This window comes from Macaca mulatta, chromosome 16 (genome assembly GCF_049350105.2).
Source record: "Macaca mulatta isolate MMU2019108-1 chromosome 16, T2T-MMU8v2.0, whole genome shotgun sequence".
Classification (NCBI taxonomy): Eukaryota; Metazoa; Chordata; class Mammalia; order Primates; family Cercopithecidae; genus Macaca; species Macaca mulatta.
In genome coordinates, this window is record NC_133421.1 from 45,200,812 (window position 1) to 45,227,556 (window position 26,745).

A 26,745-nucleotide genomic window follows, 5' to 3' on the forward strand; every position below is an offset into this window, starting at 1 on the left:
AATACCAGCTTATTCCCTTACCTATCTCATGAATTTAATTTCATCTCCAGTTTACAGATGAGATGTGACAGAGCCACGTCTTCTGACTCCCTCTCTGCGTCCTTAGAACTACACTGTAGCTTCCTCCTTCGTCCACTGGAGGTTCTGTAATAGGTTCTCTCCTACCTCTGCTCTCAGCCACATCCCACCTTGCTAAGCCCCCAGGATACCAGTATGTTCAGAGCACACTGGTCCCAGACTTGCACCTGAGATTACACTGTCTTTCTCTGCCTGTAAAGTGACAACTAGGAAACACTGAGATCTCAGGTACATTGTTTCTGAGGTCAGAAAACAGCTGAGGACTCGCAGGTTTGGGCTTTCGACTCCCACTTCATGCATTAATGCTTTTTCTGGTTTTGCTTAGACCCAGATTCTTTTTCCCTGCCACCCCCAGCTCCAGGAGGCAAGAGCCTGTTTATTTTAATACCTGGTATGGCACTTGGAAAAGATCACACCTCCCCCGTTGTTACCCAATTCTATCTCCTGAACACTAATCCTAGAATCCCAACCAGCCCTCAGACATGTTATTAGCAACAAGGATGTTTCTTGAAAAGTTTCCGAGTTGGCTCCAAACTTACCATCTCAGTTTCTTATTTAGCTTTTGCCCTGCCGTGCTTCATGCTGCCAACAAAGGGAAGGCTAATTTGGGGGTTGGTTAGACCCAGATTCTCAGCTGGAAAAGTGCTTGCAAGGGCTGTTTCCAAAAGTACCATTTTGAGACAAGACTGCCATCTCTGGGATCATTTCTCAATGCTTTGGGGCTGGGATTACTCCACTCATCCCACTTCTCCCACCGGCTAGATGTTAGAGGATGATGCTCAAGTCCAGCCTTTGGCTCACCCTCCCTTGTTTCATTTACTCTTCACTTATGGTCGGAAACCCCAGGATCTGGCCAAATAGCCTCTAAAAGCTCAGTAGGATCCTCAGCTATGATGGAGCAGGGGCAGAGGTAGGCAGGTTTGGGTCTTTGACACTTCTATCCCACTTCGTGTGTGGGCCTCAGCTACTGCAGGCAGTCCCATGTGTCTGCTCCCTGAGTTTGCACCTCAGCCAACAGGCATCCTCAGCTGAGCCAGACCCACCTGAGGCTCAAGGTCAGACCCAAGTACAGAGTCTTTTCACATGTTCCCATCAAAGTGCTCCTAATGATAGGGGAGAGTGAACAGGCCCCTAGGGGTGCATGTTCTTAGGCCAAAGTGACTCTCAGCAAACCAAGATGACATCTGTATCCTAACTTCGGGCAAATCTTCCACTTTATGTAGATGGAATTGCTGTTTGCTTTTTTAAATAAAAATAATCCTTTAAATGACCTTTCACTGAAGGCCAGTATGAGGTCCCATAATTAACCTGTGGCTTTGTGTTTCCCTAGTGCAGTGGCGCTATCACTGCTTACTGCAGCCTTGACCTCTCAGGCACAAGTGATCCCCCTCAGGTAGCTGAGACTACAGGTGTGCACACCACCACGCCTGGCTGTTTTTGTATGTATTTTAGAGACGAGGTTTCACCACGTTGCCCAGGCTGGTCTTGAACTCCTTGGCTTGAATATTCTGCCCCCCTTGACCTCCTAAAGTGCTGGGATTATAGACATGAGCCATTGCGCCCAGTGTATTTTAATTTATTCCTTCTAGTCCACCTTCGGAATGGAGGGCCACAGCCTGGGGGAGCAGACATAAAGCCTGGGATCCTCGAGCAGGGTGAGGATTAGAGATTTTCAGATACAGTGGAGGGATAAGTGATGCAATCAGGAGGCTCTTAGCGACCCCATGTGATCCCACAGGGCCAGTTAAAATCTGATTTATTCTCCCCAAAAGTGGTGTTCCAGGAGGAAGCCAAATTCATTCCAGCCCTATACTTGCTTCTAGCTGCTGCCCTGGTCCTTTCATACCTCCACCCCAACCCTCTGGGAGCCTACCTAGAATAAATGGAACCGCTGTGCCACGGTGATGATCATCCTCCCCTAGGATGCCTGCGTGTCCCTAAAAAAGGCAAAAAATAAAGGCCCCGTGCTGAGACTTCCTACATGCCAGGCATTGTGTTAAGGACTTTACACACCTCAGCTCATCTACACCCTGTCAACAACAGTGAGGGACAACTAATCACACTCCTTTTAATAAATGAGACTATAGACTTCAAGTTACTTGCCTCAGTTACAATAGCAAGTGGCAGAGCCAAGATTGAAATCCAGCTCTGTCTGATACTGAAGCCCAGGCTCATACCCATTCTCCTCTGTGACTGAACAGGAGAAGGAAGGGAAGAATTGGGAGGGTGCCCAAAATGCAGAGGTCAGAGTGTGGAGGAAAACTGAGTTCTGTTTGGGAGCACACGGTAATAGGAGGTCAGAGTGGAGGATGCAGGGTCCCAGGGGTAAAAACAGTTGGGATATCTCTCGTGCTCCTGCTCCTCCTCCTGCCCTGGAGGCTCTAAAATGCAATTTGATCAGGCGCTTTCCCTGCTTTAAAACTCTTCCATAGGGCCGGGTGCAGTGGCTCATGTCTGTAATCCCAGCACTTTGGGAGGCTGAGGCGGGCAGATCACCTGAGGTCAAGAGATTGAGACCATCTCGGCCAAGATGGTGAAACCCCATCTCTACTAAAAATACAAAAATTAGCTGGGTGTGGTGGGACGTGCCTGTAGTTCCAGCTACTCTGGAGGCTGAGGCAGGAGAATCACGTGAACCCGGGAGGCAGAGGTTGCAGTGAGCCAAGATTGTGCCACTGCACTCCAGCCTGGTGACAGAGCAAGACTCCATCTCAAAAAAACAAAAAAAAAAAAAAAAAAAAAAAACTCATCAATGACTTCCTGTGTAGCACAAGGCTGGATCTGAACTCCTCATCCTGTCAATCAGGGCCTTTGTGACCAACTTCTGGCCTCTTCACCCACCATGCTTCCAGCCTTGTGGGCTCCTGTCTGGTTCCCAGACTCACTTCTCAAGCCTATGTAATTGCTCTTGACTTCTGTAGCTTTCTTTTTTTCTTTTTCTTCTTTTTTTTTTTTTTTTTGAGACAGGGTCTTGTACTGTCACCCAGACTGGAGTGCAGAGGCCTGATCTCGGCTCACTGCAACCTCTGTCTCCCAGGTTCAAGTGATTCCCCGCCTCAGCCTCCCAAGTAGCTGGGATTACAGGTGCGCACCACCATGCCTGGCTAATTTTTGTATTTTTAGTAGAGACGGGGGTTTCATCATGTTGGTCAGGCTGGTCTTGAACTCCTGACCTCGTGATCCACCCGCCTCAGCTTCCCAAAGTGCTGGGATTACAGGCGTGAACCACCGCGCCCAGCCAACTTCTGTAGCTTTCTTCTGCTACAATCTCCCTCCCCCCAGCCCCCAAAATCTACTTCTTTCAAGGTTGCTTCCTTGAAAGTTGCCTCCTGCGAAGCTTCAGTGACTCCTCTAATGAGTTGTCCCACTTCCCCTGCCCTCCGCAGAACCTTGACTTTGCACACAGCACATTTTAATGTTGTGTATCTGCTTTTGGTCTCACATTGGACTGTGAGCCTCATACCAAACTCATCAGTGACTGCTCAGCTAGTGACTCTCAATCGTTGTATTCACATTTTACATCTAAGTGAGACAAGCTTCTGAACCTCAACTATCTCATCAGTGAAGTAGGGGAAACGATCTACCCCATAGAATCGTGAGGATTCGATCTGAGGGTGCATGCAAAGCTCGTAGCACACCGGCAAGATAGAGGTTGCCTATCAGTGATGACATTGATTATGACATGACATTGATCATCAAAGGTTAGACGATGATGAGTGTTAGAATAAATACCTGGGTGATTTTGCCCTCAATCCTGACAAACGCTGGTATCTCCCATTCTGGCGAGAAGAGACCTATGGTAGTTTTAGGGGTATGGAGGTCACCCATTGGCAGGGGAGACCTTGCTTTGTGCCAGCCAGCTCTGCCTTTCACTGCGTCAGTGAAGGGTGAGAGTGATCACCCTTCGCTCAGCCCTTGAGGAGGGTGGAAGAGCAGAGCCTGGATGTCTCTAACACACAGTGCAGGGCACACAGTGGCCTGGTTACAGGCCTGGGCCAGGGGCATATGAGGCCAAGAGTCGGAATGAAGCAAAGGCCTTGAGGCCTTTCCCATGCCTTTCTTCATCTCTTCCAGGTTAGAGCTAAATTCTCGCAGGGAGAGTCTGGAGGGGTGTGAAGGTCGAGACCAGGGATTAAAGAATTCATCCAGGGCCGCCCTAGCGAATATGTCAGGCTCAGGGACCCAGCGGAATGCCAGCCCGCACCCCCGCCCCCCTCCTCCTTCCAGCGCGAGCGGGCGGCGCGCTCCGGAGGGAGAGCTGGGGCTGGAGGTTCCTACCCCCTCGGCGGCCCGCATCTGCCCCCGCGCGCCCGCCCTGAGCCCGCCCCGACTGGGCAGGCGGGGGCGCCCCCACTTCTCTCCCCCCGGGCGGGGGAGCCGGGGGGCAGCGCCAGAGCCCGGGGGGAGCGCAGCCCCGCCGACCGGCCGGCCAGGGCAGGGGGCAGCTAGGACGGCCCCGGGTAAGCGGCGGGAGGAGGGGAAGCGGTCAGGGGTGGAGCGGGGCTGGGGCAGGGGCTGGGGGGGTCGGGCCGGGGTCGGGGGAGGAGGAGACGGCCGGGGCGAAGGGAGTCCGGGACTAGGAGGGGGCCGGCGGGCTGGCGGGGAAGCGGTGCGGGGCCGCCACGTGAGAGCTGGAGCCGGGGGTGGGGGTGCCTGCAAGGTGCTGGAGGCGGAGAGCAAGCTGGGCTTCTACATCCCCCCCAAACTCCTACCAATCAGGTCATGGGGAGCGCAGCATCCTCTGTCGCCCCCTAACCCACCCCCAGGCGAACGTGGTTGGAACAAACAGCTGGCAGACTTGTGACCCGGCCCTCTGGATCCGCGAAGCCCCCGCTGTCAGTCTTGGGCAGCGACCCAGGTGTCCAGGCGCAGGGAAGGGGACGGAACTAGGCTTTGCCCCCTCTGTGTGTCTCTGGTCTCTTGCCTCTCTTGCCGGGCGGTCTCTTGCCGGGCGCTGTCTGCAGACTCACTGCAGAGAGCAGGCCTTGGGGAGAAAGCGCTCAGGGGCCTGGGCCCTGCTTCTTGGGACAGCCCCCTCCCTTCCGCACCCAGCCAAGGGTGTTGGATTAATATACTCTTAGATCCAGGACCTCTGCCTGGAAAGAAGGAAGGGGCACCGATCGCTTCTGAGTTGGGGACAGGGCCACACTTGGGCCTGGTGAGTTCCAGGAGGCTGGCCCCAGCCTAGGGGCCTCCTGCGCCCCTTCCCTAGCTCCTGGGCAGTGCCCCTCTTGCATTTCCCTGCCACTCCCCAGAAAGGGCTGGTTTCTGGGCAGGGAGTGTGGTGTCCGGGACAGTCTGCAGGTAGGATGCATCCTGGAAACCTTTGAGCTGCCACACCCAGAAAGAGGCCAGGACTCCTCTTGGCATTCCTTGCCCTCTCTTCCTCCCCTAGGACTCCCCACTCCCCACCTGCCTGTGCTGGTTATGTAATTAACCCAGCTGAGTCTCTCTGCCATGCTGGTGGTGTCCAGGGATGCCTAAGGGGCTTCGGACCTGGAGGGACATATAGGAAGGAGGGATAGGTACTTCCCCCTAGTTGGGAGCCCATGTAAGTGTATAAACACCTGTTGGAGAAGGGACACTGCATGGAGCAGGAAGGATTTTAGGGTCCTAATCTTAGTTAACAACTGACTGGCTATGAGGTCTTCACTTCCCAAAGTCACTCGGTTTGTTTTGGAGTGTGTTTGTTTTTTAAATCTTCAATAAAATGAGAAGAATCTCTCACACACACACTGCATGCATGTGAGCTCATGCAACAGTAGATAGCAAGCCCTCCTGGGATTGCTAGGAGGTGCCATTGCTAAATTTGTGGGGAACTCAGATGAATGAAGGACCCCTGCCCATAGCAGTGATCACTGTTTATTGAACACCTATGCTGGCCGAGGCCCTGGGCTTTACATGCACACATCATAACACTCTGTTAAGTTTCTTGCCCAAGGTCACACTTCAGGTGAATGGCAGAGCTAGGAATCAAGCCCTAGTTGTTCTCACTCCACATCCTGACCTTTATTTACTATGCTGTGTGCGCACATACCCTGTGGAGTGAGTCCTCTGAACCAGGACAACCTGGGGGACATTCAGCTACGGATTGTGCATGTGTGGAAAGGACATGCATCCGCAGAAAAGTACGCACCCATGAGGAAAAGCATGGCCTTGCCAGAATCCAGCGAATCCACCTGCCCTGGACCCAGTTAGCAAGTGCTGATGTCACCCTCTTGGGAATCCAGACAGGAGGTCTCAGGCATGTAACAGCCTCTTTGGTCACTATCACCAACAAAAGAAGAAAGGTTCCTTTTCCTGGCTAAGAGATTTACGTGGATTTTCTCAGAAATAGGGGCTGTTTACCTCATTGTACCTATGTGCAGAAGCATGGCTCCAGTTGAGAAGGTGATTTGCCCACTGCCATGCAGCAAGGACACACCAGAGCTGAGAGTTATACCCAGGCCCTAAAGTCACTGAAACGGAGCAGGCAAGGAGCTAATGAATTCATATCAAGGCCAACTTCCAGCAGCCCTTTTCTGGGCACCTAATATGTGCCAGGCCCTCTGGGCTCTAGGGGATGCCAGAGAATGAGACCCAGACCTTGGCCTGTATGCATTCATCGATTAGAAACACTGAACTTGGCCGGGCGCGGTGGCTCGTGTCTGTAATCCCAGCACTTTGGGAGGCCGAGGTAGGTAGATCACCTGAGGTCAGGAGTTCGAAGCCAACATGGAGAAACCCCATCTCTACTAAAAATACCAAAATTATCCAGGTGTGGTGGCAGATGCCTGTAATCCCAGCTACTTGGGAGGCTGAGGCAGGAAAATGGCTTGAACCCGGGAGGTGAAGGCTGCAGTGAGCCGAGATCATGCCACTGTACTCCAGCCTGGGTGACAGAGTGAGACTCTGTCTGGAAAAAAAAAAAAAAAAAGAATCACTGAACTTGAAAGTTGGAAGAAGTACTGCGACATCATAGAAAGGAGTAGCTGCCCTTCGGGTTGTGATTGGACACGCTTCTTACTGCTTCTAAGCTTGTCTCTAAAGTGGGAATAACAGTACCTATCCCTCAGAGATGTCGTACTGACCAAGGATACCCACATGGGCATGCCAGCAGAGTAAGTGCTCAGCAGTGTTGCACCCCAGAGGCAACGTGGTCATCTAGTGCAGAATTCTCAACTAGCAGCATTTGGAAATGGGGGGAGGGGGAGTTTTTGGTCATCGTGGTGTCTGGAGGCTGCTGCTGGCAGCTACCTCTTGGGAGCCATGGAAAGCAAATGTCCTGCGATGTGTGGGCAGTCCTGCACAATCGAGTTCTCTCCCCACCAAACGTCAGGAGTGCCGGCACTGAGACACACCTGCCCAGTCCCAGCCACTCAGGAGGACACAGACTCAGAGGTGTTGCCGTCTTATCCCAGGCTCTGTGGGGAAGCTGGGATCAAACCAAGTCCAGTGCCCTTCCCACTCTGCTCTGCAGCCTGTTTTGGTTGGAGTTGGACCTGGAGAAAAGTCAGGTCATAAGTCAAGAAAGATTGGGTCCTACTACTGGAATGCAGGGAAAAATGGAGGAGGGATGGAGAGGTTTTGGATAGGTGGCCACCGGGGTTTTGGGAAAGGGAAGGCATTCCAAGTGGCAGTAACAGCTTGAGCAAAGTCCCAAACGTGGAAAAGTGCAGGACATGTCCAGGGATAAGCTGGTGCACTCAGCCCACCTCTTGTCCCCACAGTCCAGGTGGAGGCCGCAGAGGGCCCAGGGCAAGCAGAGGCAGCAATGGTTGGTCCTGACGGTGGCTGAGCCCCCAGCCCCTGGAATATGCAGCCCGGGGGAGCCCCAGACAGCGGCAAGGACGAGGTGGCGGAGTGGGGCGGGAGGCATGGTCTCCACCTACCGGGTGGCCGTGCTGGGGGCGCGAGGTGTGGGCAAGAGTGCCATCGTGCGCCAGTTCCTGTACAACGAGTTCAGCGAGGTCTGCGTGCCCACCACCGCCCGCCGCCTCTACCTGCCTGCTGTCGTCATGAACGGCCACGTGCACGACCTCCAGATCCTCGACTTTCCGCCCATCAGCGCCTTCCCTGTCAATACGCTCCAGGTAGGAGGACCCTGGGGGGCATGGGTTAGTGGGGAAATGGATGGGTAGGGGAGAGCCTGGATTCCAACCTGCTGTAGCTCGGGCCCTATTGCCAGGGCCGCGTCACTGAGTTTGGGAGCTCCACACTGCACCTTGGGCCACCCTGCTTAGAGTCGTTCCAGGAATTCATTCACTGGTGTACTAGCTTATTCAACAAATATTTGATGACCGTTTAATGTGTGCCAGGCCCTGCAGTGGGCACTGGTGCAGAATGGTGAGCAAACAATTTATGGAATTTGCTTTCAAGAAACTCATAGTCTGGTGAGAAAAGGCTAACAGGCAACTATTACATGGTGTGATAAGTGCTATGATTGGAGGAGCAGGGAGCTGGAGCAGCCCTTAAGGGGGCATCCAGGTCATCCAGATGTGTTGGGGTGGAGTTGGGGGGTCACAGAGGGTGATGTCTCAACTAAGTAGGTTTTAGGCAGGTAAGAGGCAGTAGAGAAAAGGGCAGGGAACACTAGGCTGCAGTGAGTATTCGGGGCTGTGCCTACCATAGCCTCACTCCACGTCCCCTGGAGAAGGGACAGCAGCAGAATAGACAGGGCCCTGGGAAAGGTGTGTTCTCAGAGACTCTGGAGACCCCAGTCAGCTCTCTTGCCCAAGGCCCTCTTCTCTTAAGTGATGCTCTGCCCCTGACCTCAGGACCTGCCTGCTGGGTACCCTCCCTGCCAGGTTTGGATTTAAATGCCCCCAGGGTCCTCACTTATTGTGTTCCTTCCCCACTGCCTGCTGGAACCAGGTCCTCTTGCCCTCTCTCAACCTCTGACTCGAGAGGGAGTGGAGAGAAAAAGGAAGCTGAGCTCTAAGACGTGTTTGCTCACTGAAGGAAGCCTCTGACCAGAGTGCACAGAGCTTTTCCAGGAAGGACAGTCACAGTGGTGGAGACCCAGAAGGCAGGAGACAAGGCTTGTCCAGGTGTAACGGAGCAAATAAAGCAGTCTCTCAGGCTGCGACCCTGGGCTGGGAGCTGGCGGGCAGCTCAGCACTCAGCACTCTCAGCAACACCAGGCAGGAGGGCCCTGGCGTAATCTGCCGGAGACACCCGTTCACCCATCCCAGGCCCCTGGGGTCAGCAGCAAGATGGAAGCCTGATCCCACCTCTGCCCTGGAAGCAGTGAGGCTGAGCCTATCAGGGCAAACGGTCTGGGCACAGGGCCTTCTAGTTCTCTTCTAAAGGAGACTTTAACAATCACCTGATTGGACATTCAAATCTTGCTCCAAGCCTAGACACTGAGCTTTATTTCATCTTGCCCCCTTTACCCTGATTCCTGCCCCACTCTCTGTAACCATTCTTATCGAATTTTTCTTTCTTTTTAAAAATATATTTATTTATTTATTTATTTATTTTTGAGATGGAGTCTCCCGCTGTCGCCCAGGCTGGAGTGCAGTGACGTGATCTCGGCTCACTGCAATCTTTGCCTCCTGGGTTCAAGCGATTCTCCTGCATCAGCCTCCTGAGTAGCTGGATTACAGGCACCTGCCACCACACCCAGCTAATTTTTGTATTTTTAGTAGAGACGGGGTTTCATCATGTTGGCCAGGCTGGTCTCGATCTCCTGACCTCAAGTGATCCGCCTGCCTAGGCCTCCCAAAGTGCTGGGATTATAGGCATGAGCCGCCGTGCCTGGCCGCTTAACAGATTTTTATCCATACGTTCAGTATTTCTTTACCCAAGTAAGAAAATGCATTCTTCCCTGCTTCTTACCTAAAGAACAAAATGGAGGCCGGGCGCGGTGGCTCACGCCTGTAATCCCAGCACTTTGGGAGGCCGAGGCGGGGGGATCATGAGGTCAGGAGATCGAGACCATCCTGGCTAACACAGTGAAACCCCTTCTCTGCTAAAAATACAAAAAATTAGCCGGTGTGGTGGCGGGCGCCTGTAATCCCAGCTACTCGGGAGGTTGAGGCAGGAGAATGGCGTGAACCCAGGAGACGGAGCTTACAGTGAGCCAGATCACGCCACTGCACTCCAGCCTGGGCGACAGAGCGAGACTCCGTCTCAAAAAAAAAAAAAAAGAACAAAACAAAAACAAGAACCATACTGTTCTGTACCTTGACTTTATTTTTAAAATTTTTTGTATAGATGGATCTTGCTGTGTTACCTAAGCTGGTCTCAAACTCCTGGCCTCAAGCAATCCTGCTTTGGCCTCCCAAAGTGCTGGGATTACAAATGTGAGCCACTATGCTTGGCGCTGTACCTCAATTTTTTTTAACTTGCTATTATAACCTGGAGATTTTTCCAGGCTGTTATCTAGAGGACTTCCTTGTTCTTTCCTCATGGCCACACCCTGCTCCATTGAAGAGCTGTACCATGGAGTCCTTTCTTGTTGGACAAGCGGGTGATATCCAGTCTTGCGCTGTTTCAAACAGTGCCACAATGAATAGCCTTGTAGATAAGTCATTTTGAACGTAAGTAGGTATATCTGTGGGATTAATTCCCAGAAATGGCATTGCTGGAAATGGCATTGCTGGATCACAATGCCTGGAAATGGTATGGTGAATACAGAGCCAGGTGAGGTGACTCAAGCCTATAATCCCAGCACTTTGGGAGGCTGAGGCGGGCAGATCACTTGAGCTCAGGAGTTCAAGACCAGCCTGGGCAACATGGCAAAACCCCATCTCTACCAAAAATACCAAAAATTAGTCGGGCATGGTGGTCCATGCCTGTGGTCCCAGCTGCTTGGGAGGCTGAGGTGGGAGAATCGCCTGAGCCTGGGAGGTTGAGGCTGCAGAGAGCTGAGATAGTGCCACTGCACTCCAACTTGGGCAACAGAGTGAGGCCCTGTCTCAAAAAAAAAAAAAAAAAAAAAAAGTGTGACTGTAACTGGAGTTTTGAGGGGAGGTTATTTCCAGATTGCCCTCTATAGCAGTGGTGTATGCTGTGCTCCTGTGAGCAATGTGTATGAGAGCCCGTTTTCCTGCAGTCTTGCCATCAGAGTATATTGTCAGACTTTTGACAGTATATTTGACAATCTGAGAGATGAGATGTGATATTCTCCTTGTAGTCTCCATTTGCATCTCTGATCATGAGTGAAATTGAGCATCTTTTCATAGGTTTAAGGGCCTTTGTGTTTCTTTTTTCAAGAACTATTGATGTCCTTTGCCCATTTTTCTATTGGGTTGTTGGCTTTTTTCTTCTTGACTGACTCTGAGTTTTGGACTCTAGAATATCCAAGATTTCACTCAAGGAGCCCAGTAAGGGACTTTCGGCAGAGAAATGCTGTGAAAAAGGGATCCTCGAGGTGCCAAAGATTAAGTATAAAACCTAAGACTCCTGATGGCCACCATCTGAAAATAAAGTAATACATTCTTCTCCAATGCCGGATGAGATAGAGCCCAGGAGAGTAGTGTTTCCTGGATGTGAGCCTCAGTGTCTTCTGCAGCCCCTTCTATCAGAGAAGGAAGCTGAGATTATCAGGTGCTTGCAAACCACCAAAGGAATTATCAGCAAATGCATGGTTGAGACGCAGGTGACTGAGCCTCTCTCAGACTGCATGTCCCTGAAACTGGACTCCCTTTCCATTGCTCCTTCTCTGTTTTGACACAGCCCCAAGATGACCTTTTACAGTTTGGAAACCTGCTTCCTCCCTTCAATCATGGGGGAAGGGACAAGCTAACCAATCAGGGGCCTTCCTCCTCTCTCTTTTAGGAACCCGCAGAGAGGAGTGGGTGGGAGGAAGCCAGGAGGTCCCCTCAAGGAGGCAACATGTTGGGGGAGAGGTGGGCCTGTCACCCTCAAAAGCTGGCAGCTGCTCCCTCTCCCCAGCAGAGAGATTGAAGAGACTGGGAGCCTCTCATCCCTCCCACTTCTCATTGATCTCCACTCGTCTTGGGAGATCAGAGGAGCATCTGTATGCACAGGTTCCAGGCTCCTGGAGATCACTGTGTCTAGCAGAATGCAGTCTTCCCTGGCCTAAGAAACCAGTTCAGTTTCCTATGGTTTTAGGTTTGTCCTCAGCATCCTCCTGCTGCACCAAAAATTTAAACCTCAGCACAAAGAAAAGATGCCACATCATCTCCCTAGGGAAATCCACTGCAGCATCTTCTAAGCCTTTGAGTTGGGAAGTGCTGTTCTGAAGTTGGACTTAACTCTGCGCTACTGCCACCAAAGTCATTTCCTTTTGATCCTTCTTGGAAATGGAGAACTGTAGTCCTCCTTTGTGCCTGGCCCCTGCCCCACTTGACTCAGATGCTGGGACAGGAGACATACCTCCACCTTCTTCTAGTCTTTTGCCTAAGCTTTGGTGGGAGAAGACTGGTTTCCTTTGTCCTTGGAGGCCTCTGTCCCCCAACTTTAGGGACCCACTTCTTTCCACACACTGGCTGCCTGAAACCACTCTTGCAGTTGTAACTACTGGCACGCTGACTAATGAATCTCTTAAGGAAACTTCTCTTTAGTGTACTTGGCCTTTCTAGGAGTCTCTTCATCTTGAGCTGTACCCCGCAATCCCTTGAGAAGCTGCACAAACATTCAGGAAGTTCATCTCCCTGGAGCTTCCCTGGGGCCCTGCTCTACGTCAGCCCATTATGCATCCAGTCCGAATCTTTTTCTGTTTCTCAAGCCTGAGGGCAGAGATGAGCATACAGAAGGGACACATCAGGTAGCAGTCTAAGGGCAGTAGAAGAGGCAGGAGTTGCATTGATCCCAGATGGGGCTACGGAGAGCTCACCAGCCCAGGTAGTGGCATTAAGGAGCACCTGCTTTGACACTCAGAGAGGAAGAGGGAGTATATAAAAATGAGGACAGCCTGGCTGTGGCCCTCTCAGGAGCTCACAGCAGAAGTGGGGAACTGAAGATGGAACAGCTCTAATGAAAGTGTAATCGAAGGATTGTTAGAACACAGGAGATGAAGGGAGTAGTCCCCTGCTTGCAGGAAGGATGGGAAATCAGGAAGCTTCCTGGAGGCAGTGGCACTTCAGCTGAGCCCTGGAAGATAGAATTTTAACAGCTCCAACACCCAGCTCAGAGCTGGACTCTTAAGAGGTACTTAATAAATGTACTTGTTGAAAAAAGGCCTCGATGGATGGATGAGGGGACAAAATGGAGCAGGGCAGAACTAAGTTCCAGATGTGCACAAAGGTCAAACAATGTGACCTGCTCCATCCTGGCTTGGGAATGGGGAGGCTACAGCTCCTCCATTCTCCCTGGGCCTGGTCTCCTGGGGATGAGCAGGTATGGAAGGCTTCAGGTGCAGTGGCAGGTGAGAGCACTGCCCCTCTGATGGGAGATGTCTGGGGGCTAGGGGAGCCCTCATGGCTGCTCTGACCTTGGTACTGGCTGGGGATATTGCAGGAGTGGGCAGACGCCTGCTGCAGGGGACTCCGGAGCGTCCATGCCTACATCCTGGTCTACGACATCTGCTGCTTTGACAGCTTTGAGTACGTCAAGACCATCCGCCAGCAGATCCTGGAGACGAGGTGAGAGGCTGGAACACAGTCCATTGCCACTTCTGTGGATGACCCAGTGCTAGCCAGTCCCTGTGAAAAGGGGACAGTATAGGGACAGAGCCAGAGGTATATGTGTTCTAAGATTCCCACACATACACTCAAACATGCATACATTGTGCTGTCCCCATTTCTGTTAACTCATGTTGGGACCCTGGCTGTGGGGGTGGCTAGAGTAGTGCAGTAGTTAAGAACTGGGACTTCTGGAACAAGACTTCCAGGGCCACTCAGCTGCATGACTTGAAGCCAGTAAACATTTAAGCCTATGTCCTCATCTGTAAAATGGGGATAACAGTAGAACCCATCTTTTAGATCAGTTGTGCTGATCAGAAACTATAACACCTCCAGGGCTTAGGGCTGCGCCTGGAGCAGAACATACGGTGGTGGTAGTATTGGCCAGGCACAGCCTGCCCTGCTGGGAGTACAGCGGTTGTGAGACTGACAGAGTTCTGAGCTTCCTGCCTCGCCCCGCAGGGTGATCGGCACCTCAGAGACGCCCATCATCATCGTGGGCAACAAGCGGGACCTGCAGCGTGGACGAGTGATCCCGCGCTGGAACGTGTCGCACCTGGTGCGCAAGACGTGGAAGTGCGGCTACGTGGAATGCTCGGCCAAGTACAACTGGCACATCCTGCTGCTCTTTAGCGAGCTGCTCAAGAGCGTCGGCTGCGCCCGGTGCAAGCACGTGCACGCTGCCCTGCGCTTCCAGGGCGCGCTGCGCCGAAACCGCTGCGCCATCATGTGACACCTGCGCGCCCCGCGGGCTGCACCGGCACTGGCCGGGCGGAGGGTGGGGCTGTACTGCGGTGCTGGGGCGGGGAGCGGGCGGGAAATGGAACTGTGACGGTCCCGGCCTGAGGCCCCTGCAGCCACGCATCTCCCGGTGAGAAGCAAAGCGCGAGAGGGAGCCCCCAGTAACTGCTAAGCCCTGCCCCTTGCCCCCGTGGCTTCCTGGGACAGCCGTCTTCAGTGCTGTATTTAGTGCAGTGCCCGGCCCGACCCGCGGGGGTGCCACAGCCTTTTGGGATGGGGGTGAGCGTGCAATGGAGGGTGGGGGTGGCGAGGTGCCGCCTTGGCCGGGCCCCCACCTGTCTTTTCCAGAATGTGTCTGTCTTTGCCGGGTGTCTTCCTTTCCCATGTCCGCCCACCCAAGCGTCTGTTGGTCCTTACCTGTCTCACCCACCCTCCAGTCCCCCCTAGCTCCGCTCACAGGGCTCTCATTTCGTCCATCCCCTTGTCGCAGATCCTGGCAGCTTCTTTGTGAGGCCAGGCCTTCTGACTGTCAGCACCACCGGCACAGGGCAGAGATGCGGGTGGCCCAAAGACCACCATCAAGGGGTCCGGGGGCTGAGGTCCCAGATCAGTGAGGGGAGAAGGTTGAGCTCTCCGGCTTCCAGGGAGACCTCCCCGCCCAGCAGCCCCCAGAGACACAACAACCTACCTTCCAGCCTTAACTCGATGGTCCGTCCCTGCCAGGTGCCCCTCACTCTTCCTGATCCCAAAGCCAGATCACCCCCTGGGTTAAAACTTTTTTTTTTTTTTTTTTGGACAGAGTGTGGAAAGGGAATCCCCCAAAGGATAGTTTCTTTTCCATGATGCCAGGTTCCAGTCTTCTATTACCTCCTGCATACTGCAATCTGGTCTGTCAGACTGGGGAATGTTAGGTTCTGGGGTCTGGTCGTGGGCAGGATGGTGCCCAGAAGGGGGTCAGGTTGTCCCAGTGAAGATTCTGTTGCCCCGTCTCAACCCCATCTGACTACCCCAGACTCTGCCTGCCTCAGATCTCAGACTATCCTGATTAATCTGGGGAAGAACAGAGCCAGGGAAAGAATGGTGGGGACCCCTGTGCTTGGGGGAGACACACCTGCATCTTCCCCCTGCCGGCCCCAGATGGAGGCCCTCAGGATCTGACACCCTCTTGTCCCAACACCAGTCAGCCCTATGCCCTAACTCACTCCGCCCCATTTTCTCCGGCTGCCTGGCCGGGTTTCTACCTCTCGTCACCGGAGCTGATCACTGTCAGTTTTGTACCGATTTAGAAATAACAATAATAGTGAAGATTCTAGGAATGGCATAAGGGATTGATGCGGGAATTGGAGGGAGGGAGAAGTGGTGCCCTGTCCCCTGCCCCCTGACCAAAGAAAGCTGTCCTTGAGGCTGAGCCCTCAGCCCTGGCCTGGTGGGAGGACAGCAGGGTCCCTTGTTATAAGACGGGCAGAGAGGACAACTCCACTTTGGCCAACTTAGCCAAGGCTGCAGCATATAGACTAGGAAATCAGGTAGCCCAGAGTGGTGATGGAGCGGAGTCTGGGGGAAGGGTCGTGGGTGGGGAATTTATCACCAACATCCATTGTAGGGGGAATCTATGATTCTGCTTCCCCGGCTGATTCCCACTCTGTCCACCAAGTGGGGGTAGCACAGCCCCACAGCAACCGCCTTGACCTTGGGCAGTCTAGTGTTCCTGCGTTCTAGTCCCTGCTGTGCTGCAGGACTTCGGGCAAGTGACCTGCCCTCTGTGAGCCTCCCTCTGACACAGAGGAGGTGGCTCCCCTTCCCCACACCTTAGAGTGGCTGGGAGGGTAACAAAGAGGGCCTGCCCCTTAGTCTCCTGCACCCCTGTCTCCTGGTTCACCAGAGGGAGGGGATGAGGGATGGCAGCATCTCACATGCCCCATCACCCCCAACTCTGAGGCACCTGAGGTGGGGGGAGGGGGCCCAGGCCTCTGGCTGCTCCCCTGTGGGAGCCATTGGAATGTATCATCTGACAGGCCCCCTCCCGCCTCCACTTCAACCCAGGTCTTGGATTTCAGGTCCCTCCACCCCCATTCTGAGTCTCTGTCCTTCCCCTCCCACCCCCTCCCAGGGTTTCCCACCACAGGGTCTGGAAGTGTGTGTGACGCCCATTGAGCTGTTATCCGAAGTCAGATTAAAAATCAGGGAGTGTTTTCCCCTGTTTCTGTACCAAGGTGTTGGCTCCGTTCCTCATGGTAGGAGGGGAGGGATCCCCACAGGGCTTGCCTGCTGAGCTCCGTGTGGAAGGAGGGTGAAGGTGGTGAGGTGGCCCCCAGTCCCAAAGCCCAGGTCAACAGGGAGACCACCGGTGAAGAGTTTGGGACGTATCACCTTTCCACCTAACCCCAAACCCTCCAACTAATTCAAACCATTCAGAAGGGAAGCAGAACTTCTCCCCTGCCAGTCTGGAAAATTTCCATAATGGGACTGAATCCCAGCTTCTCCGTCTGCGTCTCGTCCTTCCCACTCAAGGCTGAGACTTTGCAGCCTCTCAGTCATAACTTCTTGGATGTAGATGTGTTAGGAACACTTTCAGCCACCCGTCTTGTCCCTGAGTGATCTCAGGACCCAAACTCCAGAGCAAAGCTTTGAAGTCTTGGGCAAGGGTGCCTTCCAGAAGCGTGTGTGTTGAGGGCAGGATGTCTCTGTCCGTGGTGCTGACCCACCAGCCACTTCCAGGAAAGATGGGGCTGCCTGTAAAGACTGGCTGAGCCTCAAAAGAGGAAGCCTCTCTCACCACCAACTCCTTCCTCCTAGTCCCCATCTCCTGCAGTGGGATAACATCTGAAGCTATACCTCCCCGCACCACCACAGTCCTAGAGTGAGGGGCTCAAGAAGCTAGGGGGAAGGGGGAGGTGGGCTCAGTTGTTCACATCTTTAATCCCAGTGCTTTGGGAAGCCAAGGCAGGAAGATCGCTTGAGGTCAGCCTGGACAACATAGTAAGGCCCCATCTCTAAAAAATAAAATAAAATAAAATTAGCCAGGTGTCATGGCACCTACCTGTAGTCCCAGCTACTTGGGAAACTGAGGTGAGAGGATCACTTGAAGCCTGGGAGTTCGAGGCTGCAGTGAACCATGATAGTGCCACTGCACTCCAGCCTGGGTGACAGAGCAAGACTCTGTTTCTAAACTTTAAAAAAAAGAAGCTGGGGCTCAAGGTAGAATCACATGCGTTTAATAACTTAGGGGAGTTATGGAAACAGGTGGGCATGGCCAGGGGCCAGAGGCCAGGAGTGTGGGGAGATGTTCTGAGGGAGAGTCATGAGATATAGGATGGTCTCACTGCCCCGGCCTACCTCTGGAGTTGGAGTGAGAGCAGTGGGTTGCCCCTTTGCTCAGATGAGCAGATGGAGTCTATATTTGTCTTCTGACCCACTCCTGCCCAAGGCCCTGTGTGGAGATGAGGGAACGTCCCTTCTGTTCCCACAGCTGTGAATCCAGTGTATACATGGCCATTCTTTTTGCTTCCCTCCTCCCCGACACGTTCATGTGCCTCAGACCCAGGACTCCTCCTCAGGTGGAAGTGGAGCTTGATCAAGCCAGTGAGGTCGCAGGTCCTCTGGAGTCTGGGGCCTGCTCTCCAATGGAGCGGCTGGCTCTTTCTCCTTTCCTTCCTCCTCCTCCTCACCTACTGAAGCTCCGTCCACCCGGGATGCCTCCCCTCCCTTGCTGCCCAGCACAGCTCTCAACAGTCTGTCCCTGCGGGGCGGCCTGGCTGGACCCAGGCAGACATAGGCCAGTGGCTTGGGGATTCGTGAAGGCTGCTTCTCAGGCCTGTGGTCTCTTCGGGGCCGGATCCTGGGTCTCAGCTTCAGCTTGTAGATGGATGGGACCTTCTTGGGCTTCCGGAGAGTTCTCCTGCCCTCACTTAGACATGCCTTGACTTTGTCAGAGTTGGGGTCCAAGGGCAAAGGTGTGGGGGCCTCCGGGCTGGCAGACGCAGTAGGGGCCGAGCAGTTCTGCCCTCCCTGTGGTGGGACCTTCCTCATGTGGGTGCCCTTGGCACTCAGGCTTGCCTTTGTGCTGGGCCCACTCTGTATGGCTCCCAACTTCCCTTTGAGGCTTCCCGGTCCTGGGGTAACAGCTGGCTTAGGGGAGCCAGTCGGGGCTGCCTTCCAGGCTTCCAGGTCCACTTTAAGGAGGGGTGGGGGGCCCTGAGCCAGTTCTTGGATGACTTTGTCATAAGGACCCCCAGGCTCAGGCCACCGCCCACCCAGGCTGGGGACATAGACCCCACTGCGAGGGATGACCCCAGACCTTGTGCCCTGCAGACAGGCACTCCCGACTTCTAGCAGCTTCATGTTGCCCAAAATCTCCTCTTCAAGGCTACAGTAGATGGCTTGCTCCTTGTTCCTGCCCAGGGGCAGAGGTGTGTACTGCCCCTCCTGCTCCTGTGGGCCCAGGTCCCGGGACACTTTGGCCTCTGCCATGAGCTGGATGTCCAACTGCTGGTCCTCCTGCCTCACTTTCACAGAGCAGTCCCCATGCGTGGACCCAGCCAGGTCCGCAGTGACGGCCCTTAGTGGAATGGGGTCTCTCCCAAGTTCTGTCCCGGGACTTCTACTTGTAGCACCAGGAAAGCTCCTTCCTGGTGTCGGGGGGTGAGGAGAGGGCAGCCGGATGGGGATCTTGGTTAGGTCTTGGACAGGGGTTGGAGAACAGACAGACTCTGGCTCCCTGAACTGGAAGAACGCACCCTTGGCCTTACCCTGGAGTGGCAGCCTGAGGCCCAGTTGCTCGGCTGGGCTACAGGAACGAGGCAGGGGAGATAGTCCTCTTGCTGATATCCCTTTGGTGGTGGCCTCAATGTCTCGGAGTCTTTGTGGGGTGGGGTTCCGGGCATCAGTTCCTTGGCTGTCTGTTTTCTCATGAACCCAAGATGTGGGAATCCTTCCCCTGGGGAGTCCAGGGGGGTATCTATCCACCCTCTTTCCTGACAAGGTGCACTGTGGGTCTCGGCCCTTTTGGGAAGACGAGGACTGGGGGCTGGGTGGGCTGTCCCCAGCTGTCGGCTGCCTCCAAGATGGGGTGAGAGACCTCTCCTGGCACCTGAAAGGGAGAATCACAAGGCTGCAAAGGGAGACTCCTCAGGCCGGCAGGGTCATCTAGTGTGGTCCCTGGCTCGGGGAAGTGACGGTCTTTCCCCAGTGAGAACACCCAGGGGGCTCGACTTCACGCTGAATGAAACCTATGCTCCCTCTCCTCCCTGACTGCCTTGAAATCCTCCTTATGACAGTCACTGCCTAAGTCTATGTGCCCTTGTTCCCTGTGTAGCAGATAGAAGGAAGCCTGATCCTGGCCTGAGGTGACTTCAGATCCTTCAAGGGATGGCCCCAGACCAGTTGCAGGGCAGTGGAGAGACAGAGGGGAGTGCAGGGGTTGTCTTAGTCTGTGCTCTACCGTGAAATGGTAGGAAACCTTGAGTAAGTCTGTTCCATTTCTGAGCCTCATCTGTGAAATGGGAAGGCATATGAAGTAACCACATTATCCCAAAGGTACTGGGTGTGCTTCTGGTTCCAAACACCTGTGGTCTCGGGATAGAGTCACTGCTGGGGATCTGCTCCTCTTATCTTGGAGTGTGGTGGCCTCTGAGAATGTGCACTCCAAAGGAAAAAGAGCCCCTTCCCTATCTCTTCCCCATACCTCAGGAATGGTGCCATCTCTCTGGACGCCCCCGTCCCTGCTCCCCGTTCCCTGCGGGGTCTGGGGGAGGATGGGGTGGGGGACCTCAGCCTTCGGCCTGAAGAGGCATATGTCTTCCAGTCCACGGGGGGTGGCGGGCTCTGTGAGCGGCTGATGGTCATCGTAGGCTGGGTCTGTGAGGGTCCATCCTGTACCCTTACTTCATGCTGCACTGGTGGGGCCGGGGGCTTCAGGAAGTTGCCTGGCTTGTGTGCTACCAACAGTGCCCCGGAGAAAGGAGAGGAGAGAAGAGTTCAATTCCTGCTGATGGGGCCCATTGTTCCTCCCCCAGTGGTCCCATGCCCCACACCCCACACTAAAAACAGTGGGACCTACAGTGGCAACACCAGAGTTTCTTTACAGGAGGGGCTTGGGGACCCAGCTGGGGGATTTGTTTAAAGCTATGTTTGTAGTGCAGGTACACAACTTTCCCTTAGAGCATGTGCTTATTTGGAGTGGCTGGAGGCATTGATGGAGATTATGGAAGAACTAAAGACCTTCCAAGTCACACTTGATACCAACACTGTGGATCCCAGAGCCAGACCTAAGCTCTGCCAAAATGCACCCTGGCCAAATGCTGCTTCTGCGTGTGTTGCACACCATCTTGTGGTGACATTTAGTACTGTACTGTGCCCAACTACTGCCTTCCTTCCTCCAGCCTCCCCACATACCTCTTCCCCCTGGAGATCAGACCTCCCACCTCTGCCTCCAGCCTCCCAACCCAGAGTTACGCCTTTTCAACCAACCCCGCAGGGAGAGGACCCTCAGGGGACTCACAGAGGGATGTGCAGCGGCAGGGGTCATGTTTGTCCAGATAATGGCCCAGCGTGTCCCAGCCGCCCCCTACACGTACCATCACATTGTTCCGGAGGATCTGAGGGGGCAAGGGTGAGGTTGAGGGCAGGGTGGAGGGCAGCCTCTCTTCCTGGACCACCTTGCGGGCTTCCGGCACCCACTCGGGGATGCTCTCATCCAGGTACTCATCCACACATAGATGTATGTGTGTGCCGTAAAAAGTCAGCCCAAATCTCCTCCTCCATGACTGGCATCAGATAACACATGCGGTCAAGGGTGGGGGCCAGGCTGAAAGCTGTCCCACAACTGGACAAGGGATCCCAAAAGCATTGCAGAGGCTGCCCCCAGAGCGCTCCTTTCGCTGTAAACAGTTTTGCATCTACACATGCCTGTGTCCAAAATGGGACCCTAATGCCACTGGCTTTGCCTCTGTGGCCTGTGTGGGAGAGCCCATGGGAGTCCTGATCCCACTCCACCCTCAGGCAAGTTACATGTCTCTTCAAGCTTCAGCTTCCTGTCTTGGAAAGTGGGGCCACAAGTTCTTGCCCCTATCTGCATCACAGGGCTGTTGCCTCAGGTCTAGGGGAGGGCCCAGAAGGCTGGCTCTGCTCCCAGGTGTGGCCTGTGCCCCAGGAAAGGGCTGGGCCATGACCCGAGCTGCTAGCCATTCCCGTGGGTACAGACCGTTTCTGGTGAGGCCAGGTATTGGGATGGAAGGCACATTTCAGACCTGTGCTGCTACTCACTGCTGAATGTACCCCCAGGCAAGTGGTGGGGGTGGAATTATGGGGTCTGTGTGGCTGGGGCCATGCACTGAAACCAAACTTGGGGTTCTCAAGCCGCTTCCTCTAATCAAGCCTGTGGGTGGAGTGGAATGGAAAAGTGTGAGCACCCTTCTCCATACCCCACTCCGCCTGAGAACCCGCTCTAGACTGGGCCATGGTGGCGGAGAAGGAGGGTGCTGGCTCTGGCTGCCCTGATGGGAGGAAGAGATAGTCTTGTCACCTTTGCCAGGGATCTCCTGGAATTCTCCCAGGGAGAGAAGGAGAGCTCCAAGGCCTGATGGCTTGGGGTGAATGATGACTTACTGTCATTGCCATTAAGCCTGGGCAAAGTCCCATATTCTGGGGGACTTACTGTCATTGTCCCAAGCCTGGGCAAGAAACCCTATTCTGGGGGTCCCTTGACCCCCAGCCTGGACTTACCCGGATGAAGATGAGGGTGTTGGAGTCACCCACACGGTACTTCCCCTCAGACACTTTGACCATGGAGAACTGCACCGGGCACGTGCATTGGCTCACAAGGTTCTGCACCTGCGGGCGGGTGGTGAACTCAGCCCTCTCTTTTCCCCACTCTGGGTCAAAATGGGGGGCCTACCTGCCCCCACAGTCACCCCTGAGGTTTCTGCTGAGGTCAGGGCTGGGGGCTGAGAAGGAAGGAGGGAGTGGATAAGGCTGTAAATGACCCAGTGAGAAGAGACCTGGGTGGTCACCCATGGACCTACCTACCATGAGGTCCAGAGCCCTCATGGGTCAGCTGATGGAAGCAGCGGAGTGTCACGGGGGGACTGTGGGATCTGACAGGCTGGGGTCAGTGCCCTGCATCCACCGCATCATAGGCTTTTCATTAAGAAACCTGCCTGAGCTCCATTTTCCCCAGGGGTTAACCACACAGAACTAACTGCTGTGAAGCGACCCTCTGTGCAGACCCTGTTCCAAGCACTTTGTATGTGCTGGTTCGTTTAAATGAAGGTAGGTGCTGTTACTGTCCTCATGCTGCAGATAAGGGAAGCCAGACACAGAGAGGTTAAATAATTTGCCCTAAGTCAGGCAAGCTGCAAAGCAGTGGAACTAAGACTTGAACCAAGGTGTCTCAGAGAGTGCCACCGTCCGTGTTCTTGAAAACTGTCGCAGCAGAGGTTAAATGAGAGGGGCATCCAGTGCTGGGCTGGTAAGAATGCTTGAGAAATGACATGGCCATTAATTACTACGGGTGGTTAGGGTTGAGGCTCAGAGTGGAACCGTCCCTTAAGGCCACACAGTGAATTCGTGTCAGGGTGGACAGTGGAGCTCAAGAAGCGGGTGGATTAGAGGGGGCTGGAGTGGGACTGGGGAGAGGAGCACGAAGGACAAAGGGAAGGGGGCCCTGAGGGCGTGTGCAGAGCCCCTCACCATCTGGTCCAGGTTCCGGAAGTGGCAGGGCTGGCGCCTGGGGGGCGCTGGCGGCAAGGGGTCGGGCGGAGGCAGGGCCAGTTCCCTCCGCACCTCCTCCTCGATCTCCTCCTCCAGCTGCACGAGGGTGGGCGCCGCAACGCCAAAGCGCCACGCCCGGCGGCCCAGCTCCAGCAAACACAGCAACACGTTCTTCACGTTCTTGCGCTGCACCAAGTCTTCCGTCTCGAACATCAGCACCTCTGGAGTGGAGGCGGGGAGAAAAGGGCAGAAGCAGCGTGAGCCCCCAGACGACCTGAGCCTCCGGGCAGGGGCGAGCGGGGAGAAAACCCTGGGGTCATCCCCGGTCTGGGGCAGCAAGGATCCTGACATGTCACATGGGGAGTGGTTTGGGTCTCAGAATCTTGGGGTCAAGTCAGCCCCCTAGGAGGGGTCTGGGCGGAATTGCTCAGGTGCTGGGTACAGACACGCGGCCCATCTCACAGGACAGGCTGCGGGTGGGAAGAGGTGACAGCAAAGCAAAGGCACCTGGAGACTGGCTGTGAGTGTGAGTGAGAGAAGGATGAACTCCACCTTTCCCTCTCCCCACTCAGTTTGCCTGGGTGGGTCCAGGAGCAGGAAGCGGTTTGTTCCACTTTCCACCCACGCCTCTCCCCTCCAATCTCTGCCAGGCATCTCAAACTCAGCTCCCACCCAGGCCCAACCAGGCACACTGAGGACATGCTCTGAAGCCAACCACTAAGGCTGGAGTCCTGACTCACTACCAACCGCATGACCTTGAGCTAGACCCTGAGCCTCAGTTTCCTCTTCTGTAAAATGGGGATGTAGTCTGTTTCATGGGGTTGTTGTAAAGATTGGATATGCTAACAGTTGTTAACCATTCACAATGTTCCGCACATGCAAGCATTCCTTAAAGCACTAGCTTCTATTAACCTTCCAATTCTGCTCCTCAGTGCCCAGCCACCAGCCAGTAGCCCAGGCCGCACCCTTTCCCCAGTCTCACCCCTGCCACCTTTGGCCAGGAGGATGGCGCAACATCCAGTCTTATCCCATTCCTGGTTTCAAGGCCAAGGAGATGAAGGATCCTGACATGTCACTCCCTGAACTCTACAAGCCCCAGCATGACGGTGCCCCTCCCTGGCGTCATCCCATCTGTCTCCTCCTGTGTTCTCTCCTCATCCTAGCCCTGTGCCCTCCCCACCAGGCTCCCCCCAGTCATTCACACATTGTGCTTTTTCTGCGCCTTTGCCCCTGTCGTCCCCCCTGCTTAGAATTTCCTTCCTACAAAATTATATTTATTCCTTGAGACTCAGGCCAGCCGGGTGTGGTGGCTCACACCTGTAATCCCAGCACTTTGGGAGGCCAAGGCGGATGGATCACTTGAGGTCAGGAGTTCAAGACCAGCCTGGCCAACATAGTGAAACCCCATCTCTACTGAAAATGCAAAAATTAGCCAGGCGTGGTGGTGGGCGCCTGTAATCCCAGCTACTCAGGAGACTGAGGCACAAGTAATCGCTTGAACCCGGGAGGTGGAGGTTGCAGTGAGCCAAGATCACGCCACTGTACTCCAGCCTGCGTGACAGAGTGAGATTCAGTCTCAAAAACAAAACAAACAAACAAAAAAAGACTCAGGCCAAATCTCCTTCCTTTATGAGGCAACCTTTCTCCGCCCCATTCCACCTAATCAGGCTGCTGTTTCCTCCCCTGGCTCCCAGCACTACACCTCTACTTCAGGCCTTTAATTTACATATCTATCCCTTTGCCTCTCTCTTTTTTTTTTTTTTTTTTTTTTGAGACAGACTTTCCCTCTGTCACCCAGGTTGGAGTGCAGTGGCGCCATCTCAGCTCACTGCAACCTCTGCCTCCTGGGTTCAGGCAATTCTCCTATCTCAGCCTGCCACCATGCCCAGCTAATTTTTATATTTTTAGTAGAGATAGGGTTTTGCCATGTTAGGCCGGACTGGTCTTGAACTCCTGACCTTAGGTGATCCACCCATCTCAGCCTCCGAAAGTGTTGGGATTACAGGCGTGAGCCACCGCGCCTGGCCTTCTGCCTCTCTTGCTAGACCATGAATTCACTGGGCGCTGGGTCTCTTTCCTCTGTGTCCTTGGCGCCCAGCAAAGTGCTCAGCACAGAACAGGTGCTTGATATATGCTTACTGAAGTAATCATCAGCATTTATCAATCATCAACATATTTATTTATTGAGAATTTACTATGAAGTGGGGAGATTGAGGCATGAAAAAAAGAGGTGGTTCAAGGCAAATCTAGAATGAGGACCCAGGATCCTGCCCCCCAGACCTAGCCTGTGCATTTGAGAAAAGATGAATACCCCCCAAGATAAGCATCTGGGATGGGGAAGGGGGTGCAGCGTGGTTACCTTGGATGCCCATCTCCTTTCGACACCACTGGATGAAGTTGGAGACGTTGTCCCTGGCCTGGAAGGTACCTGGCTGGGCGGCCGCATTGCAGGAGACCCCGACCCGGGGCATGGGAATCTTCTGGGCTCGGGCAGGTGCCTCAGCCAGGAAGGCCAGGGCAGCGTCAGTGACAGCGTTGGCATGCCGGCACAGCACCAGGCCCGTCTCCAGCACCTGCAGGAAGTTGGTCGAGTCGATGTCCAGCCCATAGAGGTCGCGAAGCCATTCAGCCAGGTCTTCCTTCATGGCCTCCAGGTACTGCTCACTGGACTTGAAAGGCCGGATACTGCACACAGGTGGCTTTAGGGTCCCGGGCCTCCTCCTGCCTCCCGCAGGCTGGGACATGGCTGGACCCCAGCAGCGGAGGAGGTGGACACCTCCCCCCTCCCACTGCCACCTCTCTCCTCCCACCGCTGCTGGGTTTCGGCTGGGTTCTCCCTGATTCCGAGGTTCCCCTGTACTCGCTGAGAGCCCCGGACTTCCAATGCTGCTACTTGCCACTGGCTTCAGCCACCAGGCCAGGCCCAGCCCCTGCTCCCCCACATTCCTCAGTCCTTGCCACAGCTTTCCCTGGTGGCCCTGCAGCGACCTTGCTCTCAGGCTGCCCAGTCCACTCAGAGTTCACCCTTCTCAGGCCGGGTGGAGGTGAGGACACTCCTCTCTTCCCCCAGGGCTGGACAGATCAAGCTGGCTGCCTCCTACCCTCTGCTGGCTGCGGCCACGGAGCCTGGGGTGGCTGCCGGCCTCCCCACTCTGCTTTTCCTCCCCTCTCCTTGGAGACCGCGGCTGCTACAAACACTCCTTGTTAACCCTGCCCAGCAGGCAAGGACTGCCCTGCAGAACTGAGGGAGAGGGAGGAGAGGCTGGGGCTGGTTTCTCTCACGGGGCTGACCAAGTGGGAACTTTGGGGGAGTGCAGGGAAAGCAGGGGTAGGAGTTGCCATACCCCTTGGTGTTTAGTGAGTACAGGAGAATGGGAATGAAACAGACATAGCAATAGAGCACGACACTCATGAGTTTAGCCTTAAATCCTGTGTGACCCTCATATACTACCTAGCCTCTCTGTGCCTTAGTTTCTCAACCGTAAAATGGGGACAATAATGTTTACCTCTTTGGTGTGTTGTGAGGGATAAAGGAATAATGTATGTGAAAGTGTCAGACCATTGGCCGGGCGCGGTGGCTCAAGCCTGTAATCCCAGCACTTTGGGAGGCCAAGACGGGCAGATCACAAGGTCAGGAGATCGAGAC

General features: G+C 54.4%; 2 protein-coding genes across 4 annotated transcripts; one reads left to right on the forward strand and one right to left on the reverse strand.

Moving 5' to 3' along the window:
• The first annotated feature begins 4,308 nt into the window (after positions 1 to 4,308).
• On the forward strand, positions 4,309 to 16,598 carry RASL10B (RAS like family 10 member B). 2 transcript variants are annotated; one of them, NM_001194639.2, is given in 4 exon segments: positions 4,309 to 4,538; positions 7,788 to 8,150; positions 13,486 to 13,610; positions 14,112 to 16,598. In NM_001194639.2, coding segments are annotated over 3 exon segments (612 nt in total). In that variant the 5' UTR covers positions 4,309 to 4,538; positions 7,788 to 7,934; the 3' UTR covers positions 14,383 to 16,598.
• A 988-nt stretch (positions 16,599 to 17,586) lies between these two features.
• Positions 17,587 to 26,232, reverse strand: GAS2L2 (growth arrest specific 2 like 2). 2 transcript variants are annotated; one of them, XM_001114413.5, is made up of 6 exons: positions 25,459 to 26,232; positions 23,079 to 23,320; positions 22,113 to 22,220; positions 20,890 to 20,986; positions 20,074 to 20,326; positions 17,587 to 19,479 (listed from the first exon to the last, which is right to left on the reverse strand). In XM_001114413.5, exons 1-6 carry the CDS (start codon positions 25,841 to 25,843, stop codon positions 17,925 to 17,927), a joined length of 2,640 nt encoding a protein of 879 aa, XP_001114413.4. In that variant the 5' UTR covers positions 25,844 to 26,232; the 3' UTR covers positions 17,587 to 17,924. The 2 variants fall into 2 exon arrangements, with proteins under 2 accessions (XP_001114413.4, XP_077826931.1); XM_077970805.1 differs by lacking the exon at positions 22,113 to 22,220 and having other exon boundaries at positions 25,459 to 25,981.
• Between the last annotated feature and the right edge of the window lie 513 nt (positions 26,233 to 26,745).

Bases quoted from the DNA above. Each gene is read 5' to 3' on its own strand.
- RASL10B (XM_028835714.2), top strand. From the start codon at position 7,740: ATGTCCAGGGATAAGCTGGTGCACTCAGCCCACCTCTTGTCCCCACAG. The intron at 8,151-13,485 runs GTAGGAGGACCC...GGGATATTGCAG, and splicing joins TCCCTGTCAATACGCTCCAG to GAGTGGGCAGACGCCTGCTG. The intron at 13,611-14,111 runs GTGAGAGGCTGG...CTCGCCCCGCAG, and splicing joins CAGCAGATCCTGGAGACGAG to GGTGATCGGCACCTCAGAGA.
- GAS2L2 (XM_001114413.5), bottom strand. From the start codon at position 25,843: ATGTCCCAGCCTGCGGGAGGCAGGAGGAGGCCCGGGACCCTAAAGCCA. The intron at 22,221-23,078 runs GTGAGGGGCTCT...ACCCGCCCGCAG, and splicing joins TCCGGAACCTGGACCAGATG to GTGCAGAACCTTGTGAGCCA. The intron at 19,480-20,073 runs GTATGGGGAAGA...TCTCCCTTTCAG, and splicing joins GAGATGGCACCATTCCTGAG to GTGCCAGGAGAGGTCTCTCA.